This window comes from Candoia aspera, chromosome 1 (genome assembly GCF_035149785.1).
Source record: "Candoia aspera isolate rCanAsp1 chromosome 1, rCanAsp1.hap2, whole genome shotgun sequence".
In the NCBI taxonomy this organism is placed as follows: domain Eukaryota; kingdom Metazoa; phylum Chordata; class Lepidosauria; order Squamata; family Boidae; genus Candoia; species Candoia aspera.
The window spans coordinates 245459227-245483025 of record NC_086153.1 but is presented as its reverse complement, the minus strand read 5'-3'; the positions used below and the strand labels follow the sequence as shown (position 1 = coordinate 245483025).

At 41.1% G+C, this 23799-nt stretch overlaps 1 protein-coding gene across 1 annotated transcript; it reads left to right on the top strand.

Moving 5' to 3' along the window:
* Nucleotides 1-14407: 14407 nt before the first annotated feature.
* C1H11orf58 (chromosome 1 C11orf58 homolog) lies at nt 14408-22897 on the top strand. Its single transcript, XM_063289406.1, has 5 exons — nt 14408-14582; nt 16750-16833; nt 18627-18687; nt 20007-20116; nt 21898-22897. Exons 1-5 carry the CDS (start codon nt 14517-14519, stop codon nt 22108-22110), a joined length of 534 nt encoding a protein of 177 aa, XP_063145476.1. The 5' UTR covers nt 14408-14516; the 3' UTR covers nt 22111-22897.
* The last annotated feature ends 902 nt before the right edge of the window (nt 22898-23799 follow it).

The window sequence follows — 23799 nt, the reverse complement described above, 5'->3', positions numbered from 1 at the left end:
ATTGCTTGACATGAGTGCTTTCCCAAAGAGATGTTGAAGGAAAAGGCAGTAGAACCATCACTAATTTTTCACCAAAACCTCGTATTTTCTGTCACTGTTGATCCAAAAGTCTTACCATGATTAATGGGATTCACCCATCCCCAATAATTACAATGTGACCTCTGAAGAGAAATCTGCCAATATTTCCTCTTCATTCATTCATTCACAGATTTTTGTTTGGCTAACGAGCTTGAAGGGATCTAAAACCAACCCCAAATTTTCTCTAGGATCTTTGTGTCAACTGGCAGAACACCTTCAAGCAGGCAGAGGAACGTTGGTGTTCCATGAGACAAGGCTTAAGGAGCCCTGGGCTACATGGACCTCTCCTGGAACCAAGAGGCTCACAATTCTTTCGGCTTCCTCCATTTCTTGACATGCCCTCCCCTAAATAAGCTGGTAATGCCTGGTTACAGGACAAAATGGTGGATGCTGTCCCTTGCTGTATCTCTGAACAATAGAGGATGCTATCTTGTTACCAGCATGGAAGAGGCATCAAATTGCTAGTTCAAGCACCTTTTCTCTCAGCTTTTCATTTTTGGATGAGCTCTCCTCTTAGTCTTTGTCCCAGGTATTTTCTGCTAGACCTGGATTTAACAGAATGGATGGGGACCACAAACATGCAATTGAAGCCCTAGGCTTTATATGTGCATCGGGGGGGGGGGTCCCTCTTGACTTTTTTGGCACCTCTCCACTGTCCCTTTCCTGTTGGAGAATTATCAGCCAGTTTCCAATCTTCCGTTTTGGGGGAAGGTTGTGGAAGAGGTGATTGGATGATAGCTACAGAGGATCTTGGAGGAAACAGGTTATCTGGACTCATTTCACTCTGGCTTCAGGCCAAGGTATGGTACAGAGATGGCATTGGGTGCCTCAGGGCTTGACGCTCTCCCCTCTCCTCTCCTGTTCAACATCTACATGAAACCACTGGGTGAGGTCATCCACCAGTCCAGGGTATGGTATCATCAGCATGTTGATGATACCCAGCTCTACATCTCAACTCCAAGTGGCCCAGGTGAAGCTCTCAAAGTACTGGCTCAGTGTCTGGAGGCTGTTCAGGTCTGGATGGGGCAGAACAGTCTTCTGCTCAATCCTAACAAGACTGAGTGGCTGTGGCTGTTTGCACCCCCAGCTCAGGTTGTTACATTCTTTGTCTTGGATGGAGCTGCATTTCCCTAGTCAAGACTTGGTGTGCAACTTGGGGGTCCTTCTGGACTCACAGCTGCTACTCGAAGAGCAGGTGGTGGCTGTGGCAAGGGGGGCCTTTGCCAGGTTCATCTTGTGTACCAGTTGCACCCCTTCCTCAACAGTCACTCATGCCCTCATCACCTCACAATTGAATTATTGCAATGTGCTCTACATGGGGCTGCCCTTGAAGATCACCCAGAAGCTACAGCTGGTTCAAAATGCAGTGGTGCAAGCAGTAACGGGTGCCCCTCAGTGTGCCCATGTGTCACCACTGCTACGCAAGCTACGTTGGCTGCCTTTCAACTTACGAATGCAATTCAATGTGCTGGTAATTACCTATAAAGCCCTGTATGGCATAAAGTCTGGATACCCGAGAGATCACTTATCTCCAACTGTTTCTGCCCACCCGGTACAAACCAGCAGAGTGGGTGTGCTCCAGGTCCCCTGCATTGAAACAATGCCATCTTGTGAGACCTAAGAAGTATGCCTTCTCCGTTGCGGCCCCCACCCTCTGGAACAGCATCCCTCCAGAAATAAGGATAGCATCCTCTCTCCTGGGATTCTGGAAAGCTTTGAAAACTTGGCTCTGGTCCCAGGCCTGGGGCTGATGTTATTTGTTCAATAGCCCCTGTTTCATTTGGTTGATTCTGCTGTCTATTAGATTATTTTAGCCTGGGCTGTCTGTTTGATTGAATGTTTTTAGCTGTTTTTATGTTTTCTCTAGTTTTGTACACCACCCAGAGCCCACCGGAGTTGGGCGGCCAATAAATTTAAATAATAATTCACCACAGAATATTCAAAAAAACCAGGGATGAAGAGAAGGCTTTTTTTTTTTTTTTTGAGGAAAGAGGTACTGAGTATAAGGTTTTTTCCCTGTGATTTATGGGGCAGCCCATGTAAGTGTTGTCCTATCCTTAGCAAAGCAATGTATGTCTGTGTTTGCTACACTTCATTTTGAAAAGTTAACTAGATTTTCAAGCACCATTACTGGACAAAATAAACAGTTGTAAATGTAATCCCTGGAATATTACCAAATTGCAGTGGTTAATAAATGGCACCATTTCATTTTAGGTTTTATGTGTTTTCAAATATTTTCATTACTGTGTGAAAATTCTTTTGGGGGAGCCAAACTTTGCAGTCTCTAATTCCCTATTAAAGTAAATATGTATGTATTAAATTTTATGGAGTAAGCCATGGAGAACAGAAAATATGCAATTTTTTATTTCAGTGGGAGGGGCAAGAGGTGGCAGTGCGGGTGGGTGGGGACAAGGATCAGCAGATTTTAAGAACTTTTGGATCCAGTGGAGATGAAAGAATGAAGAAACATTGTATTTTTAGCATATTTGTAATTGCAATATATGTGCAAAAGACAGATTCTAACACAATGGGTTTTGCACTTTTGACTTACATTTCTAATACACAGACTCACTTATTTTTAACCAAGCTTTTCAATATGTGATTTATCATGCAAAATCCATGCTTTGCAGACATAATGAAAATTTATCTAAAATATAATGGATGAGGGAGGGGGAAGAGGATGCATAGCATTTCCACTATGATACAAATGAGGAAATACTCTCTGTATTGAGTGACAAATCAGAAGGACTTCAGTTCAGGAGTTTCCTGAATGGTTTCTGCCTACATCAACTTGATCAGGGAGTTAGAATCTAGCTAAAGGGTCAGACTTCAGCAGTTCTGTGCTGCAGCCTAAGCTGCCTGTCTCCCACGCTGCTCCCAGCTGTTTCTTAAGCCAACTTCAGAAATTCCAATCTAGATCGCAATGGGCTGACAACAGGGCTGGGCTGTTGCTCAGGCTGGACCTTGGCCACTGCAAGACCTGCTTGGTCAGTCTTGCCCTTCCCATCCATTCAGGGAAGACAAGCCTTGCTGGCAGACTCCTGCATGGATGGTCTACCAATCCTGCCTTTTCCTTCTAGGGATTGTCCCCTTCTCATTAGTCCCCATGCCATTCCCTTGCTTTTCCAGATGTTTGCACACCTGGATGCCTTCAGATACACCCTACCCACATTATCTCCTTTGACACTAAATCAGACCCTTTTTTTTTCTTTTTCCCTCTGTGGTACCATTATTGCTCTGATGCTACGATAATCAACGTACAGTAATAAGGGAACAGATTTTTTTTCATTTCTATATTCCTCTGTAGAAAGAAAGCTTTGTACCAAGGAAAAATTGATCATGCAGTTTCAAAGAAACAAAGTAGCAACTTTCCTACACTGCAACTTAAAGATGTAAATAAACAGATGGATGGGAAGGAAGGAAGGAAGGAAGGAAGGAAGGAAGGAAGGAAGGAAGGAAGGAAGGAAGGAAGGAAGGAAGGAAGGAAGGAAAGGGAATACTTTGGGCAGGAAGTGGGAAAGCAAAGGGAGCATGCTTCGCCCAGTCTGGGTGAAAGCCAAAAGATGCCCACTGGCAGATGGGTTGTATGGAGCATGAGCTTCTGGAGTTGAAGATATTCATGAAGTTAATCATTGGATCAATTTCTGTATTATGAAAAAGCAGCAACAGCTGACCAGCAGAAAGCGAATGGTCATAACACAAGGACCACCTATAGAATGGAACGATGTACTGGAGGCCATATGCTCTGAAGGCTATCAGGTCAAAAGACAGCAACTGTGAATTGAAGCTGGAAACCACAGACACAGGGCACATTTGCAATGGGCTGGGAGTGGGAGTGCACTCAGGAAGTGGTGAGAGGCCCGTACTGGCCAAGCAGTAGTCTGCCCCTTTTGTTTGCACACTTTTGGTTACCTGATGCTTTGAACTCTCTGTCTGGCACTCTCTGACCATCCTTCCCCACTCAGACAAAGACTAGATGGAAGGAGGTCATTCTGCTTCCCGCCCTGCATTCCCATGAATGTTGTACATTTCACAGTGCACAACAGGAGTCACTGGAAGAAACCACCTTTATCCTGTGGAGAATTCAGAGTTTGATAAAGTCTTATCTTCTCCTACACTGAAATAAAGGTGGGTGGATGGCAGACATGTGGTTCAGAGAAGGTGAGTTATTTGAGGCCCTGCAGTTTGGATGAGGAGACCTGGTAGTTACATTTGGCTCCAGTTGAGAGGTCTACTATCCCTACATCAATTGTCTTATGCACATCACTGAGGCTTCACTTCCCCCTTTCCCAGTTCAAAGATTTAAAATACCTAGGTTTGCAACATAGCTCTATATATCAAGTATGCATTATTTGAAGGTCACAAGGACAGACTCTAGTTGGTCAGCATCAACTGCTTAATATATTATTTCTGAAAACCCATATGTATTTCCTTTAATTTTACAACACAGTAAATAAATTACAGAGATTATTTTCTTTGTGCTTGGATGAATTTTGTCCTCTCACCCGATCACAACTATTCAGGAAACCTTCTTAGCCTTGCTAACTGAGGCTGACAAAGGTCCTTCAATTGTTATGGCCAAAGGGCAGCCTTACTTGGGAATCATGGCCAGCTCTAGCCTAATGCAGAGTGACACAACTGCCCCAAGTGGGAAAAGCTGATGATGGAAGGGAGAAACAGCTTGATATGTCCTTTTAGGGAAGCCTTTTGCTTAAATAAGTATTTTAGGATTGCAAACAAAGCCAGATGCAGTCGAGTTTGGGCGGATTTTTCCTAGATGGTCAAATGACTCTACTTGGCTCTGCCCCAATTCAAATAGAGCACAATTTTGGCAGCACATAAAATCAATCAATCAAGGCCTCCACAAAACTGTGGTCCCCGTGTCTCATTCTAGTGTCTCATTCACTATTTCCATGCTAGTGGAAATGGCATTGCCATGACACATGGCACCTACTTTTAAAAAGACTTATTTTAGCCTTTAGAGCAGTGTTTCTCAGCCTTGGAAACTAAGATGTGTGGACTTCAACTCCCAGAATTCCCCTCCCAATTCTGGGAGTTGAAGTCCACACATCTTAAAGTTCCCAAGGTTGAGAAACACTGCTCTAGAGAAATGTTAATAAGCTGCCTGCCTGGAAAAGAGGGTTTTAAAAAGGCACTTGGCTGTTTCACCGTGGCTTTGTCAGATAAATAATTGAGGACCAAAACACAATTCCTTGAGAGGGACTTTTTAAAAAAATGTTACAGGGAGAAACCTCCAGGCAAGCACTAATCTCTCTTTCCCTAATCCCCTTCTGGAGGCAAGCTAGGTGACTTCCAGAGCCTTGGAATGACTTAGGGGGTCTCCACACAGCTCTGAGTTTAAGAGCGGTTCTCTGTATTATGTGTATGTGGGTGATTGATCTACAGGACAAAAACAATTCCCAGTCAGCCAGTACAATCAGAATCTGTTATTGGTTCGAAAAACATCTTCAACAACTTGAGAGTTTTCATTCTTGCAGAGTACTGAAAGATGGTTTCTTCGTGTCCCACAAAATCCAGAGGTAGCATTTTGGCCCAATGCATTTCTCAGTGCCTGCCAATTCAAGGCGTAAAAATAAGATGGCACATTGCAAGAAACAGGTTTTTTGTCTGCAGACAGCTACTCTTTGTTTCTTTGGTATATCTCACAAAGGATACCAGGTCTTTTGAAGTCTTGCCAGATGCTTAAACAATGCAACTAATTAAGTAATCAACATGTTTAAAGAAGTGTGTGCATGTGGGGTTGGGGTGGGGGGGGATCCTGAACATATTCCTGCCATAAAATAAAATATTTTAAAACTTGGGCATTTGGAAAACACTTGGGATATTCTACTTCTAGGCCTGTATTAATGATAGTTTAATCCCACTGAGTTTCAGCTATAACAGTTTAAGTACAAGTGCATCGATGTGAGTGCCCTTGAATTCTCAGCTTCTTGTTAATTGCTTACACAATAGAATTACAAATCAGCTAGTTTTTTCCTTATGTAAAGAAACTCTAGTTGTGGCAGATGAAATGGCTAATTTTTATGCCACACATTGACCTTTTAATGAATGGACTGCTTAATGTCTAGTCCACCTGTCCCCATACATATTTAAAACCTCATTAAAATATTAACATACATTCATAGAAACAAATCTTTCGGCTAGTTACATCAATTTCTTCCACTATTCTTTCTCTTCTATCTATATTGTATATAAAGCCATACAATGGTTATGTTTTGCTATTTATTCATGTTCCGACACTGTCTGGAATTTGCCACACGCAGAAGACATTTGACTCATTTAATTCTAACATTTAAGAGCGGCATGGAATGTATCACACCAGCACTTGGAATTTGAAGAAAAACCCTGATGAGACCAAGGAATTTTGGTAGACGCTTTATCTTATCAGGTTTTTCAAGCTCAAAAGAGACATATTCTTTCTAAGCAACATCATGGCTTTGGATCTCTACTGGACCTTGACCTTGAATCTCAGAAGTGATGGGTAGGAATCATAGGGTTAGGGTTGCTTTGTCATAACCCTCAGATCATGTTCAGTTTTTGTTAGTGGAAGTAGTTTACTGCGAGTTGTACTTTGTGTGGCAGCCAGCTTGCCTTGACAGATTTGGCTTCCCATGGCTTTCCCACTCAGCTTCAGTTATTCATGCTCTGATGACTTCTAGAAAAATTTCAGCACTGTGCATTTGAAGACATCCTGGAAGCTTCAACTAGTTCAACTAGTTTGAACTGCTGGTTCAAAAGGGAGATTATCTTATATCTATGACAAAGCCATCTCTGGCTATTCAATCCTGTTTAACAATAATATCTTCTACCTTGGTTGAGAGAGTTTGTCCCTTAGCTATGCCCCCTCTACTTACCTGCCTCAGTGAAATCTGACACTAATCCTAATGTTCCTTTCCACTCTACCTCTGGAGTCTCTGTCTAACTAAACCATCAAAGTCCAGTGCATGGAAAGCTGTGAAAGCAGGAATCTGAGTTTATTGAAGAGAGAGCAGCTACTCAGTATCAACATACAGTATGTCAGATCAGCTTTCTGGTATAAGATTATATTTAGTTTTGTGCACCTAACTATCTCGTCACTTCTTTCTCTCAATAAACCTCGACATTTAGTTGATGGTTGAATAGGGGGATGTCTTAGCATCTTTACAGGACCCTTCCTCCCTTTGCCTAAACAGTTTTATTTTATTTATAAAACTGTGCCTAAAGGAGGTGAGTAGAAGTGGGCTAGTTTTCCCCACTCACACATTCCCAGGGAGCTTGGAAACCACAACTCCAGGATCAGAAGAAATGCTGGGGCTGCCTAAATAGTTTCCTGCACCTATCCTAGCTTACTTCGCAAGGAGCTCAAGGAGCAGATGGAAGAGTGAACCTCTGTTTTCATGGCAGAATTCATTCTGAAAACTTCATTCACTTGGTGTGCTTCTGGGAACAATTCAAAGCACTTGCATTTTCCATCTTGCAAACGTCTACTCATTTTTAAGCTATAGTTTGCTTTCTCTGTCTCTTTCTCTCCGTATTTTGAGGGCATCACTTCTGTTATGGATGATGATGTAAGTTATATTTTTATTTTTTGTAAGCTGTCCTTGGAATACCAATTTGCATTCAAAGGCAGGGTTCATATTTAAACCCTTCTTGTCATTATGGCAACTACTTGTGTTTTGTAATGGACTGTCAAAGCATCAAAGCAGGAGGATCTGCAAGCTAGGGTTTCTCAAACAAAATGGGCACTTGACAGAGAAATTGAGTAGACTTTCCTAGAACTTGAAAGAAATTAAGCTCTTTCCCCCCTTTTTAAAAACTTTTGTTTTTACACCTATACTTTAAAGTATTATTAATTTTAGATGCCAAGCTTGTATGTTGTGCAAATCCTGCCTAGATGTCAAAGTGTAAAAAACAAATCTAATGAGTGGTGTTAAAAAAAAAAGGCTGGCCCCATTAGTTTAAAGACACACGGAAACAGCCAAAGATGACAAACATGCATAAAATTCAAAACATGATGGAACAGAGAACAGGCAACTGAACTACATAAATCAGTGTTTTAAATCTTATTTCTCGGTGGGTATAATTGTACCTTAGTTTCTTATAATGATTTATTGAGGTAAATATTCTGTATGGTTTAACAGCTACAACTTCAAAGGGTCAGGCACACAGTCTCCCTTATTCATGAAGCAGCTGAAGACTGGGCTTGTGAATTAGCTTCTGTGTTCTGGGACTTGGCAAAGTTTGTTTTTGAGATTCTTATAAAGGATTCATATTGATGCAGCTATTCAGATGTGAAAAACACTGTGCTGTAATGGGCAAAATAGAAAACCTTTATTGTAATTCCTGTGGAAAAAAAAGTAAATAGATGGAAATAAATGATGCAGAATGGCTTTTACCAAAACTGGAGGAGTGCTCCAAAATTGTTTTTTCTCACTTTGGTTGATGGGTAATAGGAAGACAGTAAATTTCTCAGATTTTGAAAAGGAAAGAAGAACTGCATATGTCTTTTTTAAAAGGTTCAAAATGGAAGAAAGAAATGGAGCAAAGCTTTAAGTGATGATATTTGCCATTTGCCTTGAATGCCAAACCACATTTTCCAATGCTGTCTGACCAGAATAATCCAGCCATTAACCAATTAAAAAAAAGTTGTGGTCCATGAAATATTGATGGCATTTTAACAGTTCTTCGTATGTTATTTAAGAAGTTTATTTTGCAAAATATATCTCATTTTCTGATTATAGTTACACTGCAGTGATGGCAGAAATGTTTTGTGTTCCCATAATACCAACAGCCACTAAAGCCATGAAAATGCACCAATTTCCAGCAGGCAGCCTTACTGTTGCCAATGGTTGAAACCCAAGATCTACACATGCTGACGGTTCAACATTTCTTGAACACCAGGGGTCTCTATGATGCTTGCTGGCACATCACTGTCCCATTCCATCTGTCCACAGTGCCATTGAGACTTCACACTTGCAAAAGATATGAAAGGCTGAGAAAATGCATTTCATTAGAAAAGGATGGCCTTGATTTGGAAAGCTCACAAAAAAGGTAACCACCTTCTACATCCAACTTAATATTGCTCTGCTCTAGAGCTTAAATATAGATGTTTGGGAGTTGCACTACCAGTTAGAATGCACTCTACCAGTTGCACTAGTTAGAATGCATTCTTGGATCAGCTTTTTGTAACAGGTTCTTTCTATAGATCCAGTGAGGTTTAGATTCAACAGGGTAACGCAGTGGAAGGAAAGCAAGGGAAACTCCCATTGCATAAACAGAAGCATTCTCATGTGACTTTGGGTATAGCCTTATCACTTAAAATTATGTGGCAATTGTTATGTCTGTCCTGAGCTTATAGCCAATCAATTTTGGTGGACAAACTCAACATCAAGCAGGATGAGCTAAGTTAGTTCCCCCCACTGCATTATGTACACTTTTAACATGTTATTGACTTTAAGAGGAGCAGATACACCAGACTGAGTCCTTTGCCATGGTCAGATCACTGACTGGTCCAGATGAGACTTGCTGCTGCCCATTTCTTCCACACATGGATAGACCCATTAAGATGGTCCAACCCAGGAACTAAATGGATCTGGATGGATTCCAAAGGGCACTGGGGGAATCTCCCAACAATTTGGCCAGCAGTTTTGTTTGGCACCTGGCTTAATCCTGGAATCACGAAGTGGCCAGGGTATTTGACATGATCGCTCCCAAGCAACATTTCTCTTTTGGTTTACTAGGGACCTCTAGGAGATGAAGTGACAGGAGAATCACCTAGAGAAAGATAAAAGTCAATATGAAAGAGCACAGGTACATACTCATGTTCAAGCTTATACCATGACAATCAGAGCAGCAACGGATATCTTCAGGTTTCTGGATGGTATGACTGCCTCTCAGCCTGAACTGGAAGTTCATTCTCTGCCCTTCCCTGATTCACAACCAACAGCGATGCTTTCCTGTTTCATTCTCCCTACACATACCCTGGAATTTGGGAAGAGGGCTACAGAACTGAATTGACTGGCCAGGATGTTGGAGTATTGAACCCCAACCCTGTCTGGGACTTCTTCTGAAAAGAAAGGGAAATTTCACTCTCTTCTTACTCTGTGATACAGGAAAAAAAAGGGGTGGGGAGGTAGAAAGGAGAAAATCTCCAGGCTTCTCTAGGGACCCGGAAGAGAAAGGGGACTACAAGTGGGTGGTAAGGTAAGAGCTCCTTTTCACATTCATAAAAAATCTAACAGCCATTTTCAAAACAGTCATCAGGTTCTTGTTGCTCTGCCTTCGCAGAAGAGACAAGCACTCCCCCAGAGAGCAGCTCCACAACTTGAGGATTTTCCTAGACTCACATGGCAACAGGCAGATGGAGACCTGTTACAATCCCACCTGGAATGGGAAGTTTTGCAATTAATTACAACTCACCCTCTTATGACAACCTGGCTGAAAGATTATAATGCTCTCTACATGGGGTTGCCTTTGAAAAATCACCCAGAAGCTGCAGTTGGTCTAAAATGCAGCAGGCCATATAGTGGCTTATTAGAATCATAGTAATCATATAACAACTAATTGGTGGTTGCTGCATTGTTTACCAATAGGTTTCCAACTTCAGTTCAAAGTGCTGGTTTTAATCTAAAAAGCCATATATGCCTTAGTTCCTAGGTACCTACAGGAACTCCTTCTCCAAGTAGACATGGCTTTCCCAACCACACCCCATCAAAATCTGTTGGTGATCCCGCAGGCCCAGGGACCCACTCCTTGAAATGGCCTTCTTCTTAGATTAGCAGATGGTCTTCCAGAAATTCCTTAGGAACCTTGGGGCATTTGGAGAGTGAGTTCGCCATAATTATAGTTATTTGCATCTGTTGCTTTTATATCTGATTTTTAGAAATCTTATTCTTGCCATGCTGACGTTCTATGTATATGCATATATTAGAATTTACAATATAATAAAAGCATAAAAATGAAAAGAAAAATAAAAGAAAGTGAAAAAAAGAAAGAAAACAGGATTTTGACTTCTGCCCTTCTATCAAGTAATTGCCATCTAAATCTTTCCCCTCTTTAACACTTTCTAATCCCCAAATCCATAAATCATCAGTCCTGTCTTTTCTTCCAACAAAAAGTCCCTATAAGGCTTCCAAACTTTTAAAAAGGTCTTAATTGTTTTTTCCCTGATCAAACTGGTCAGCTTTGCCATTTCCACAAGCTCCGTCAGTATTATAATCTGATCAACTTCTGTGAGTATCTCATTATTCTTCCATCTTTGTACATAACAATAATCTTGCGTTACCATACACAATATTAGTTTCCCATATTTCTTTTCTAGTTCAGCATCCATAAAGCCCAATAAAAATAATTCTGGTTCCATTGTAATATTAATCCGTACTATCTTTTGCATCACTGTATAAATTTCCATGCAAAATTCCTTTGCTTTTTCACAAGTCCATCACGCATGGGAAAAAGTCCCCTCTTCCTTTTCACACTTCCAACAATTATTTGATATTCTTTTGTATGATTTTCTGATGTAAGCCACCAGGAACTGTTGGGAATTGTGGCAGTATAGAAATATTAGCCATAAATCAATCAGTAAATGTTCCCACTTGGCCAGCCAAGACTTTGAAGGCTTAAGAGTTCCAAGTTCACAGCAGTGCATCCTGAGACTGTGTTCCACTTTATTCAGTGATACTTCTTTTCAAGAAATTAGGCAACCTTGTTTTCAAAACTCTCCATAACAACACTGTAAAAGCTGACATACTAACTTACTAGTGTATGTTAAACTTCTCTGTTTTGAGTATGTGTGATTTTTATCATAGGGGTTGTGAGTTTTGCTCTTGCATTTTACGCTGCTTTCCTGATTTTCCCAGTTTCTATCATATCCTTGTCTAGATTAGTTTTTAGGTTTATTTATTGTAAGCTGCCCAAAGGATTTTATTTTATGAGGTAGTATTCAAATGTGAGGGGTAAGGAAGTAAATGAAACTATGCTTTTTAATAGGACTCAGAACTTCAGTCAGATGACTTGCAGATCAGCCCTGCTAACAACTTTGCCAAAATCATCCCAGAATGACAAGAATGATTCTGAATGTGTTTCATTTTATATAGAATAATATTCTTTTCCTTACAGTTATTTTTGTATTAGCATTTGTAGTGTAACACTGCTCAGCAGAAGCCTGTGGCATGGAAAAGAAACCACATAACAGTTAATGTCACTCCCTTTATAACAAGGTAAAAACGGAGGATAGGGGCCTATTTTGATCCAAAGGCTAAACAGATTTTAGGCAGGGATGTCAGAGGACCTGCCAATGATGTAAAGTGGATATTTCTATAGCCCAAAGATGCATTCCACTGCAGGCATGTGATCTCAGTACTCTTCCAATGACACACACCCACAAATGCACCCATTCACCATCCAGTCAACTGCACATACAATACCGTACATCCCACCTCCCTTCCCTTCCCTTCCATTCCCCCCCGAAAATACATACACAGTATAGAAGAAAGAAATCCAGGCTAGAGATTTCTTACATTGCTCTATGATCTTTCTCAATAACAGGTTAATTTCACATTGTTTATCAGTACCAAACACTGTGCAGAGAATCAAGTTTTGCCCTAAATCGAAATAATATGAAGGTCAAACTATTTAAAAATGTAATTTTTTAAAAAAATCACTTGGTTCAAATCCTACTGCAAAAGACATTGAAATATGACAGAGAGATAGAAGAGATTAATTGTAAAGTTAAGAGAGATAAGAAATTCAGGTCCTTAATGGCTCTTCCCTTCTAAGTATAATACGTATTAAATGCATATCATGTAGCTATATCGTTATTATTAATATTCAGAATAATATCTGATATCCAATCTGGATCAAGACGATAATGGCTCACCAGGAGAGGAAAACTTACTTTGCTCGCACAAAGAGGTATGACATGGGCTGAAAAGGTGAGGTTGTGCATGTTTGGAAGACATCGGCCATGGACCACGATATGCTTCTTCTGAGAGGCAGGCAAGGGCACCAGCATCAGCACAGGCAAGTGAGAAGTAAGGATAACTCATAATTAGATTGGATCTGCAGCAACTGCTTTCCATTTAAAAACTGCAAATATCTTTCTCCTAAATCATACAATTCAATGATCAACCTTACAAATGGAGAAGCTCAGCAGACGTACAAACAACACAAGACTGGAAAAGTCAGCTTTGGACCATCTTTAATATCATTATATTCATGGCTTTGTCATAGTCAAACCCTGAGGCAAACTGGAAGTGCAGTGTGGAGAAGGGGAGCAAATCAGATAACAAAATCGTTTTAGAGTTCAAAACTACCTTCCCAACTTTGTCTTTGTTGGGCCTTTTAACAAATGCTGAGACACTGTTAAACTGGAACCACAACATAAAGCTTCACAAAAAGAGCGAGTTTGGTCTAGTGGTTACAGCAACGGGCTAGAAACCAGGAGTCTGTGAGTTCTAGTCCCGCCTTAGGCCTGAAAGCCGACTGGGAGACCTTGGGCCAGTCGCTCTCCCTCAGCCCAACCCACCTCACAGGGTTGCTGTTGTGGGGAAAATAGGAGGAGGAAGGAGCATTAGGTATGTTCGCCGCCTTGAGTTATTTATAAAAATAATAAAGGCGGGATATAATTAAATAAATAAATATCCACACCCCATTCACGTAGATTCCACGATACACAAACTCCTGTATAGGGCTGGGCAGCAATACCTGGGCAGCAAAAATCCAGACGACCCCTAGGCGGCAGGAAAGGGAGGCATAAAAGTCCGAGTGTAGTTGCTGTCCGGATTTTTGCAGTCCAGAAGTCGTAACCTTAATCTTGCTTTATTTTGCAAAAATACTCTCTGATTATTGTCCCAGCTGCGTGCAGTATCTTGAGAAAGAGCTTTCCTCTTTTGAATTTTCAGAGGGGACTAGAAGGCAAAGGCGAATTATTTTATATCTTTTCCAAGCACATGCTACCATCTAATCCCACGATCCAGAGTAAACTCTTGCTACGCACTGGAACAAGAAGCGAGAGAAAAAATGAATTTAACCCCTGAAAAAAGGGAGGGAAAAAAGCCCTAAATCTTCATTTAGGGACCAATCGCTGATCAAATTTCCTCCCCGCCTAATTCTCTTACAACCAACCACAAGGGAGGAGCGCGAGGACGGGAGAAGGAAGACCGCCCAATTCCATGCCACAGAGGCTTCTGGGAGTTGGAGTTTCCCCTGTCCGAGATGTTCCACCGCAAACGTTTCCCCACCGCTTAGCGAGAGAAAAACTACAACTCCCGAGAGGCCTCGGTGACCTGATCCACCGAATGTTTTCCTCTCGCGCTTGCGCTGTGCAAAGCCTTGGAAGAAGGCGAGAAGGAAGCAGCAGCGGTGGCGGTAGCAGACGGCGAAGCTGCGCGCAGGGCCAGAAAGTGGCCGTTCAAGGGAGTGTGTCGGGCGGCGGCAAGATGAGCGCCACCAGGGAGTCTAAACCTGAACACGGCCACGGCGTGAAGCGGGCGGCCTCCCCCGATGTGAATAAGGGCAGGGAGAAGTTGGGCGCTGCGGGGCGGGGAGCTGGGAGGGGGTCAGGGCAGGAGGGCTCTCGGGCCGGCGGTAGAAGAATAGGGGGTCCCCTCCCCATCATCTCTTCCTTTTGCTCCGCTGCTGATGTAGGAGGATTTTCTCCCCTTGGGTGCGATTGGGGTGGTTCAGTAGTACATCTCACTCATCCCGCCCTTCTGCAGGAGTGGGGGACTACAACTCCCATGCTGTATGAGCAGTTGTCAGCCGATGCATCTGGATAAGAGTGGATTCGAGAAGAATAGCCTAGGTGGCCCTTGCCTTGCACGTTGTGCCTGAAGGGAGGCCCTGGGGAAACCCCACTTCCGCCCCTGGGAAGAATAAGGTTTCTCCTGTTGATTGAGACCCCTTCGCCCCTTTCCAGGACGCCGAGCTTCTCAAGGCAGCGTATGATCCATAACGGTAAATCCAGGCATGGAACAGGTCTCTGAGTCCCAGCTTCTCAGGAGCAAGGCCTTGGCATGATGCAGGCAGCCCCCCCCCCCCCATGTAGATAAGGGTTGGGAGAGATTGGACATAATCTAATGTTGAGTGACCTGAAAGCCATTTGCAATTAAGTAAGTGTTCAAAACAATATAGAAAGTGGGGGAACAGAACAGGTTAGTCTTGCATATTGTGGAGGAGTTGATAACAGATTTTCAAAAGAAGAGTCTGAGATGCAATATAAATATTTACAATAGATTATTTCTATAGAATCCTCAGTCCATGAAACTTGCTTTTCCAGTCTTTGAGAAGCTTAGAGGTGCCATCCCAGTTACCAGTTTATTTGACCGATGCAAATAATTTTTAGTATAAATGTGAATCTGGCATAGGCTTTCTATGCGGGATCATGGAGATCTATAACTCTGAAAAACTTCTTTCTACCAGAAGGTGAATATGGTGCATGTGTGTACATCATGGGCAACCTGTGATGGTGTATGATTTTTATTTTCAGAATGACTTCTAGAGCTACAGTTCACATTTTTGGAACAGAATTCCAGCAGATAGGAACAAGATGTTTCTTTCTTCTTTTTGTAACATCATATAGCAGCGTTAAGGAGCCAGTATGGTGTAGTGGTTAAGGCACCAGGCTAGAAACTGGGAGACGAGGAGTTTTAGTCCCTCTAAGGCACAAAGCCGGCTGGGTGACCTTGGGCCAGTCACTCTCTCTCAGCCCTAGGAAGCAGGCAATGGCAAACCACTTATGAAAAACCTTGCCAAGAAAACTGCAGGGACTTGTCTAGGCGGTCTCTGAAAATCAGACAGAATTGAATGGATAAAAAAATAGCAGCATTAGTGAAAGAAGAGAACTGTTCATGGCAAGGTTGAAAATAGATGGCCCATTTCAATTAATTGAAACAGTGCTTTTAATTTAACAATGTTATGAATAAGATTGATTTATTTTCTCTGTTCCAATAGAAGAGAATATTTGTAGCACAGGGTTGAACTATTGGGTTCTTGGTATTCTCTGGACTTGGTTGTTTTCTTGCAGATGTTTCATTATCTGGCTAAGTAACATTACTTCCCCTCACACTGATATTACCTATCTGGATAAAAAAGCATCTGCAAGAAAACAACCCAACGATTTTCTCCATTTTAGCTTTATTTGATGTATTTTCACATGCATTAGTCATATGGATGCTGGGCTTGCTAGCAGTTCTGCTTCATTCAGAAGTAGCTAAACAGGCTCCTAATTAGCCCCCCCCCCCCCGCTCTTTGAAAAGGTATTCCTAATCATTTTTATCATATTTATATTTCTCCACTTTTGTGAAAGGGAGTTTATCCGTTTCTTGCATTATTTCCATATTTTGTGTTTGGAACTATAATCTGTATTAGTCACTGGAAGGTGTCAGCAGGAAGCTGTTGCCAGCAGTCCTAGCTTTGCTGATTGAGATCTAATGATGCCTGCTAAAAGTGTATGATCCAGAATTGGAATATTTTCCTTGAAACCCAGGACAGGATTTTTTTTTAAACGGAATTCATGTGAAGTAGATAGATAAATATGGTATAGCCATATGGAGCGTATTACATGTTTATAGCTGTAGTGAAAGTTGTACTATAAATATTTATACTATCTGTATAATCTAACTGGCTGATCTTTTATTTTAGTGTGCCTAAAAACTATCTTCTGTTTCTCAGCTTGGAGCTGGTAGCTGGGAAGCCGCCGACTTGGGTAATGAAGAAAGGAAACAAAAATTCTTAAGGCTGATGGGTGCTGGAAAGGTAGGGTTTTAACTCTCAACCTAGCAGTGTAATGGTTATAGAAGGGATTTATAGTGAACAACTTTCAAAGCAGATTTGCTTGATTTTACTTCTGTCTTTTTTTGTAAGAGTACAAGGCCTTGTGGCCCATGTAATTTAAAATATTACAGTCTACTAAGTAAAATTTCAAAAGTATAACATAAGCAAAAAGTTATGGCATGTAGGTCAGAATCAGAATACCTGATGGAATAGTTGTGCCAGAATTTATTACATTTTTCTTACGAATTAACATTTACCTAGTCGGTGTTTTGTCAGATATTTTCTGTAATTGTATATGACTACAGAATCTTGCAATTATCTTTCTAAATGCCTAATACTGAGAATTTTGTTGCTCTTGGTAGCAACTTTATGTGAATGACCTTTTCAGGTCATGGCTGCTACACCATCTCAGTAGTACAGTTTCCATTCATCTTCATGTCATTGTAAAGTATTCATTTTTCTGGTAACAAAAAGAGTCATCTATGGACCATAACCCAGCTAGTACAACTTAATTTTTTTAACAGCATTAAGTAGCACTGCTGTATGGCTTTCCATTTAAACAAGAAAGTTGGTTTCTAATAAATACAGTTAATGTGTAAATTCATTTTATTCAGTGAATGTGGATGAACAAAAAAGACTGGAGATATTAACTAATTGCATGGTGAAGTGGATGAATCTTATTGCACCAACTCACTGTTGTTGTAATACACGGAGTTTCAATGAGATGCATAATAACCTTGTTTATGATTCTGTACAAAATTGGTAGAAACGCTGGTAAAATGAGCCAAAAGCTCATTTAAGTAATAAAGCTCACACCTTCAGCATGAAATTGACAGTGTTCTTCTGTTCTTGTTTCCCAGCAACTGGTATTTAAAGCATATTTTGAACCATGTTGTCAGTGTGACCTGGGACAAATGTTGTGGGAGGTGTAATCCAAATCATCTGGAAGATACCACATTCCTGACTTTGCTTTAGAGTTAGGGAATTAATTGTTTTTCATTTAATTTTCATTTAATCATTTTCATCTGAAATTTGAAATGGAAGTGGATGTAACTAAGTTTCAAAAGGAATTTGTGGAACTACAATAAAATGAATTTTCTTTAAAAAAACTTAAAATACTCGGTTTGTCTCAGTTTACTATGAATCTGTGCTGCAAGTAGCATCTGGGTAGCTGTGTTAAATAATTTTTTTGTTCCTTTGGCAGAATTATTTTAATTGCTAATTCAAAGTGTTGTGTCATTTCCCAAATATAAATCCTGGAAATTGTAGTACAAGTTAAGAACATAGGAACATGAGCAGTGCCCTGCTGGATTGGACCGCTTGGTCCATCTAGTCTAGCAGTCTATCCTTGCATTGGTCAACCAAGTGCACAAGAAAGCCCACTAGTCTCTCAGCAGATGACCTTCAGAGGCAGCCACATGGCCATCAAAGCTAATGGCTGTTGATCCCCATGGCTTCCATGAATTGGTCCAACCCTTTTTTGAAGCCGGACAAGCTGGTAACCAGCACTGCATCTCAAGGTAGATATCAATGGTCACAAAAATCTAAAGCTGATTTGTGTAATATGAGTAAGATTTTATTGGTCAATGGCATATGTAAGTCTCCCTAGAGTTGCCTGATACTTATTTGAAACATGGTGTAGTAACTGATGTTACTGATAAATACTGCTTTGGGGGAAATGGTCTCTAACCTTGAAAGCCTGTGCCACAATAAGTCAGTCTACAATAGAAAAATAGAACTATTGTGTTGGAATAATAATTTCTGTTTTCTTCTAGAAAGAACATACTGGACGCCTTGTTATTGGAGACCACCGATCAACTTCTCATTTTAGAACAGGTCAGTTTAACTGAAGTGTTGAAGGGGAGTAAGTGTCCATGTGTTTGAATTAAACGTGGGTGTTTTTTAAGGGGCTCTCCCTTTATGATTGATTTACCCATATGTTTTGTATAGAATTTGATATTTCTCATGCTCAAAGCTACCTTTTTGGCTACTAACTGCTGCTGGCTCTGCAGCATCCTTCTGAGGAACCATATTGCTCCATGTGTAATGTAGCGGTGTAAAACCAGAATAGTCTCTGGCTTATTGTACCTTGAAGTGTCATGGTTCTCTTTGTGCAAAAGGATATCAGAAAGTTCTGCTTATGGGTGATGTCATGGGCACTGATGGCGAGCAGGAGGGGGCCCCCATCCAGGGGGGAAAACGCATGCATAGTAGAGAGAATTTGAACTGTCATTCAAAGAGACACAGAACAGACCCACCTTGACTTTTGGGGTTTATCTGTCTGGGCTTCTCCCACGCTTCTTCAGTTTGTTAGGATTTTCTATCTAATGTAGCAGTAATAAACACTAGAGACCTATTCCTTGTCTCAGCGTGGTTCCTGACTGTTAGGACAGGTGACATCTTAGTTTTGTCCTCAAATACTACTACTACTACTACTACTAATAATAATAATAATAATAATAATTATTATTATTATTATTTCATTCAGTGTATTATAGCTGCCCACTAATTTAAAACAATTAAAAACATAGACAAAACAAAACAGCCCACACTAAAAACAGCCATTAAACCACAGCACAACAGCCTCCCTGCACACACATCTAACCCCAGGCCTGGGACCAAAGCCCAGGTTTAAGGGCGTTTTGGAACCCCAGGAGAATGGGGGCCATCCATATATCTGGGGTGGATGCTGCTCCAGAGGGTGAGGACTGCGACAGAGAAGTCATGCTTCCTAGGTCCCACAAGATGGCAACAGTTAATAGAAAGGACATGGAGCTCACCCATTCTGCTCTGTACCATGTGGAGAGAAACAGTGGGAGAGAGGTGACCCTGTGCTATGAAGGAATAAGCTCTGTTGTGGGTTGGATAAATTCATGAGTGGATTCTTATATGTCTCACTTAAGATTTTGTTGATAATGTTTAGCAGGGATCCATATCTTCCTTCATCCCTGGAAGCAGAATTTTTCTAAGGATAACTTTTGCAAGTCCTTCTCAATCATCCTGTCTGAGACTTTTAATCCATAATTAATTACTTGCAAGACAGTTTGATTCACTTGAACTGCTCCAAATCCAAAAAGTCTTATGCTCCTCCTCTTTTGTTGGACTTCAGGATTTGTTACTTGACTGTATGATAATCAGCTTATGTAAACATATAGGGGAAGAAGACAAGAAAATGAATGATGAGCTGGAGACTCAGTTTCAGCAAAGTATGGATAGCACCATGTCGGGAAGGAACCGGCGGCATTGTGGACTTGGTTTCAGTGAGGTAATCTTCCTTTGACTGAGACAGTGACTCAAGAAGTCTTTCTTTGGGGATCGGACATTCTGTACAGCACACCTATTATATAATACACTTTATATTGGCTAGCTATGACAAACTTTCACAAGTGGAAGTGCACAAATATGCTCATTCTTCATTGTATTACATAGCTAGTAGGTATCATCCTTCACAGCCAGCATAGTTTTTTTTCCTGTAGATGGTGATATTAGGCTTCTGTTTCTGAAGCATAGACAATTTCTGTACAACAATAGTAGCTGATTCTGAAGATCCACTGGGCTTGATTCTCCTGCATGATTAGATACAAAATCAGATACCATTGTGGATTCCTAACAGTGTATTGTAGAGAGTGAGAATGGGGATGGAGTAATTAATTAAAAGCCAGCTGATCAGGCCAGGGTCACAAAAGAAAGCTTTTGGACTCTTGCCCAAGTTTACTCTTGAGGTGATAAAAGATTTTGGGGGAAAAACAACAACTTCCAAAATACTTAAAATACCCTGGTTGTGCCTATGGTGCTTTTATTATTGGATAGTACCAACTGTATCATGATACCTGTAAAAGCTGGATGCTAACTAAAAGCTACTCTGTGGATTTTAATGGCTCCAAACATGCCGAAATAGAAGCTGGCCTTGGCTGGTTCAGAGCAGGTGGCAGGGAGAGATGCTTATCCCTGGCCAAGTTAGTTTCGTTTGCTAATCAGTCTAGTTAGGCTGCTTCTTTTCTTTAGCTCGTGATTTCAATTTTAATGTATGTGGTGCTGAAGTGAGCATGAGCTGGAGATCATCAGACCAATCCAAAGCAGTCTCATGCGTGTGCACGGGGCGCTGTGGAGGAGACCTTGGGGAAGCCATCTAGAAGCCATTCAGACAGCAACAGGCATAGAAGAAGGATGTGTTAAGCCCAGTGGGGTTGGGAAGTGTTAGAGACTCAGGCTGGTTCCCCCCTGACTCCTTGGAGTATAAGAGGGAGGGAAGGGAAAACACAGGCAGGTGCCGAGATTCTGTCTCAACGAAGTAGAGTTCTAGTCTTCCTGTGGAGTTACTTTCCTGGTCTGTCCATCTGGTAGGGCTGACAACATACATTATGTTAGGTCTTCAAAAAATATTCTCAAATGCTAATCTGGATGTTTGAAACATGAAATGATCGCCTGTAGGTTACATACAGAAAGTTCAAAGCATGATGATAATGCTTGATATTAAGAACAACACATTTTGGTTTCTGCAGAAGAAGGCTGCTAATGAATCTGGTAGGTAGGATATGCCAACAGGGTCCTTTTGCTGAAATGTAAAAAGCCTCATTATTTTGCAAGGGGCATTTTATACATTATTGGCTGGGTTATTGTACTGGGTTAAGCCAACCTGAGTTTTGTTTGGTTTTAACATGTGATTTATAGCCAGAGGTACAACTTATTTTGGCTTGAGGGCTGCTGCACCAAGCTTGGTGTGGCATATCAAGGGCTAGAACTCCAAAAGTAAGCAGAGCTGAGGCCTGTTTTGAGTAGGATAAGAAAGGGGTGCCAGCAGGCTCCGTAGCTCCCCAGGCTATAGTTGTGGCACTCAGGCTTATGACTTACATCGTGAAAACCCATCTGATTCATTAAACTGCGGTTAAGTTGCAGTTTACCCTCCACATGGTATCAACCAGGCCGCTATTTCTGTATGTATGGATATTGGAGCAAAGCCACAATTTGTCAGAAAGGGATCTGTTCAAAAAACAAAGCAAAACAAGCTCGCAGAAACAGTTCTCTTAATCGGAATCTTTATTTTAGTTGGAGGAGGATAAAGGCGCACCAGAGGAGACACAAGATTCCCCGGAGCCAGAAAGTTCAGAAGACTCCGAAAGTGATTCTGACTCTGAGCAAGACGAAGCTGCGGAAGAGCCACCACCTGCTGAAAAACAGAGCGATGCTGAGGACCCGCAAGCCAAGAAAGATGCCAAAAGCAGCTATAAAATGATGTTTGTGAAATCCAGTGGCACCTAGCTGCAGAAGGTAGCTAACTTTAGGCAAAGGAAGCCTCGTGGTTACGGCGCAAAGTATCGGACTGCTTACAGCACAGACCCTCCCTTGGTGGTTTTAATAAGGCCTTTTCGAGAAAGAGGAGTGTTCGCTTTCGCAGCACCACACCAAGAAGCTATTTTTATCAGCATGACTGCCCATTTTGTTTTGTAAAATATGAAAATAAAAGTGAGTGGGGGATGTACCTAGTTCTCAGCCTGCTTTTAGATTCTTCTTCTCTCTCTCTTCATACTCCATGAAGGCTATTGAATCTTCCTTAAGTTTGTTAAATGACTTACTGAAATGGCATTTAATGTCTTTATGGATGCTTTATTTTTTAAAGCAGTTTGTGTTGGGATTTTGGATGGTACTGTCTGATTATTAAAAAGTGAGAATTGGATCTCCTTTGTCCTGCTTATCATCCAAAAGAGACAGCATTTTAGGATATGTCCTGCATTATATTTGGCAACTCCAGACTTCTGATAAATGCATGTTTATGAATTAACTAGTTTCAAAATAATGTCTAGATAGGGAATGGCAGAGCAGACTTTTAATGAGGAGAGGCATCTCTTTAAAGAGGCATTTATGGGTAAATTGTCTTGTGCCTATACAGCAACTCTAAACAGGTATGATCTCATTAAAGAAAATCTTAACAAAATAAGCTGATTTTCTTTTCAGTCTTGAAAAGAAAATCTTAAGTATTGTAATGTATGTTACCCAGTTTTCTCAGAATTCATTAATTGGTAGATTCATTAAAATCCATTGACTTTAATATTTTTTTATCCAAGTTGTTTTTAAGTACTACAAAACAAAGCATACATACTAGGGTGTGCACCTGTGTGTGTGTGTTAGCTTGGTTACAGCAATTTCCTCCAAACTGATGCCCTTCAAATGTGGTGGGGCTATTATATACCTAGAGGTCATTTGGTCGAAGAAGTCAGACTACAGCATTTGTACTGCTTTTACTACGATTTACATAGTAATATATTTTTGCATAATACCTCCAGATGACCTAAAGAATAACATTTCATATAGTTTACTAGTTCTTCTTAGCACCGGTCAATCATACCTGTTCACTGTCCTGCATAAAATAAAATTGGATTCCTGCCCTCCATACCTAACACTACATGAAGGCTTGAATTAGTTGAACACCATGATACTGTCTAGTGCACAAATTTGTGTCTGACACAAAAAGGATCCCTAATTTATTGTTCACTTAATGCTTATTCATGCCCTCTGTGCTAGAGTAGGTATTCTATCCGTCTTGGCTCTCGTAATGCTCTTCTGTAGCACCTGCAGCCCTTCCAAGATTTCCATTCAAAATTTCATGGCGCAGCAAACCATAGATATGTATTAAGATCTGACTTGACTATTCTTTAGAAAGAGGAGAGGTATTTGGGAGCTTGTGGTCAGAGGGAGTGAACAGGAGGGCAAATGGAAACGGTAGTTTTAGGGGAGCAGGAGTTTGTAGATCTGATCAAGTGTGAAGAAGTAGAATTGTCTGGCTAATTGGGTGAGACTGTGTACTTTCTCTGGCTGAGTTGGGTGTGGTGGCTTCCTAACTGAGCAATGGTCTGAGAAGGAAGAGTTTGCAGCTACAATTGACTCACTGATCAAGTGACCAGTACAGGGGAGAAAGTATTGCTCAGTGGCAGTGAGCACTCAAGGTTGAGG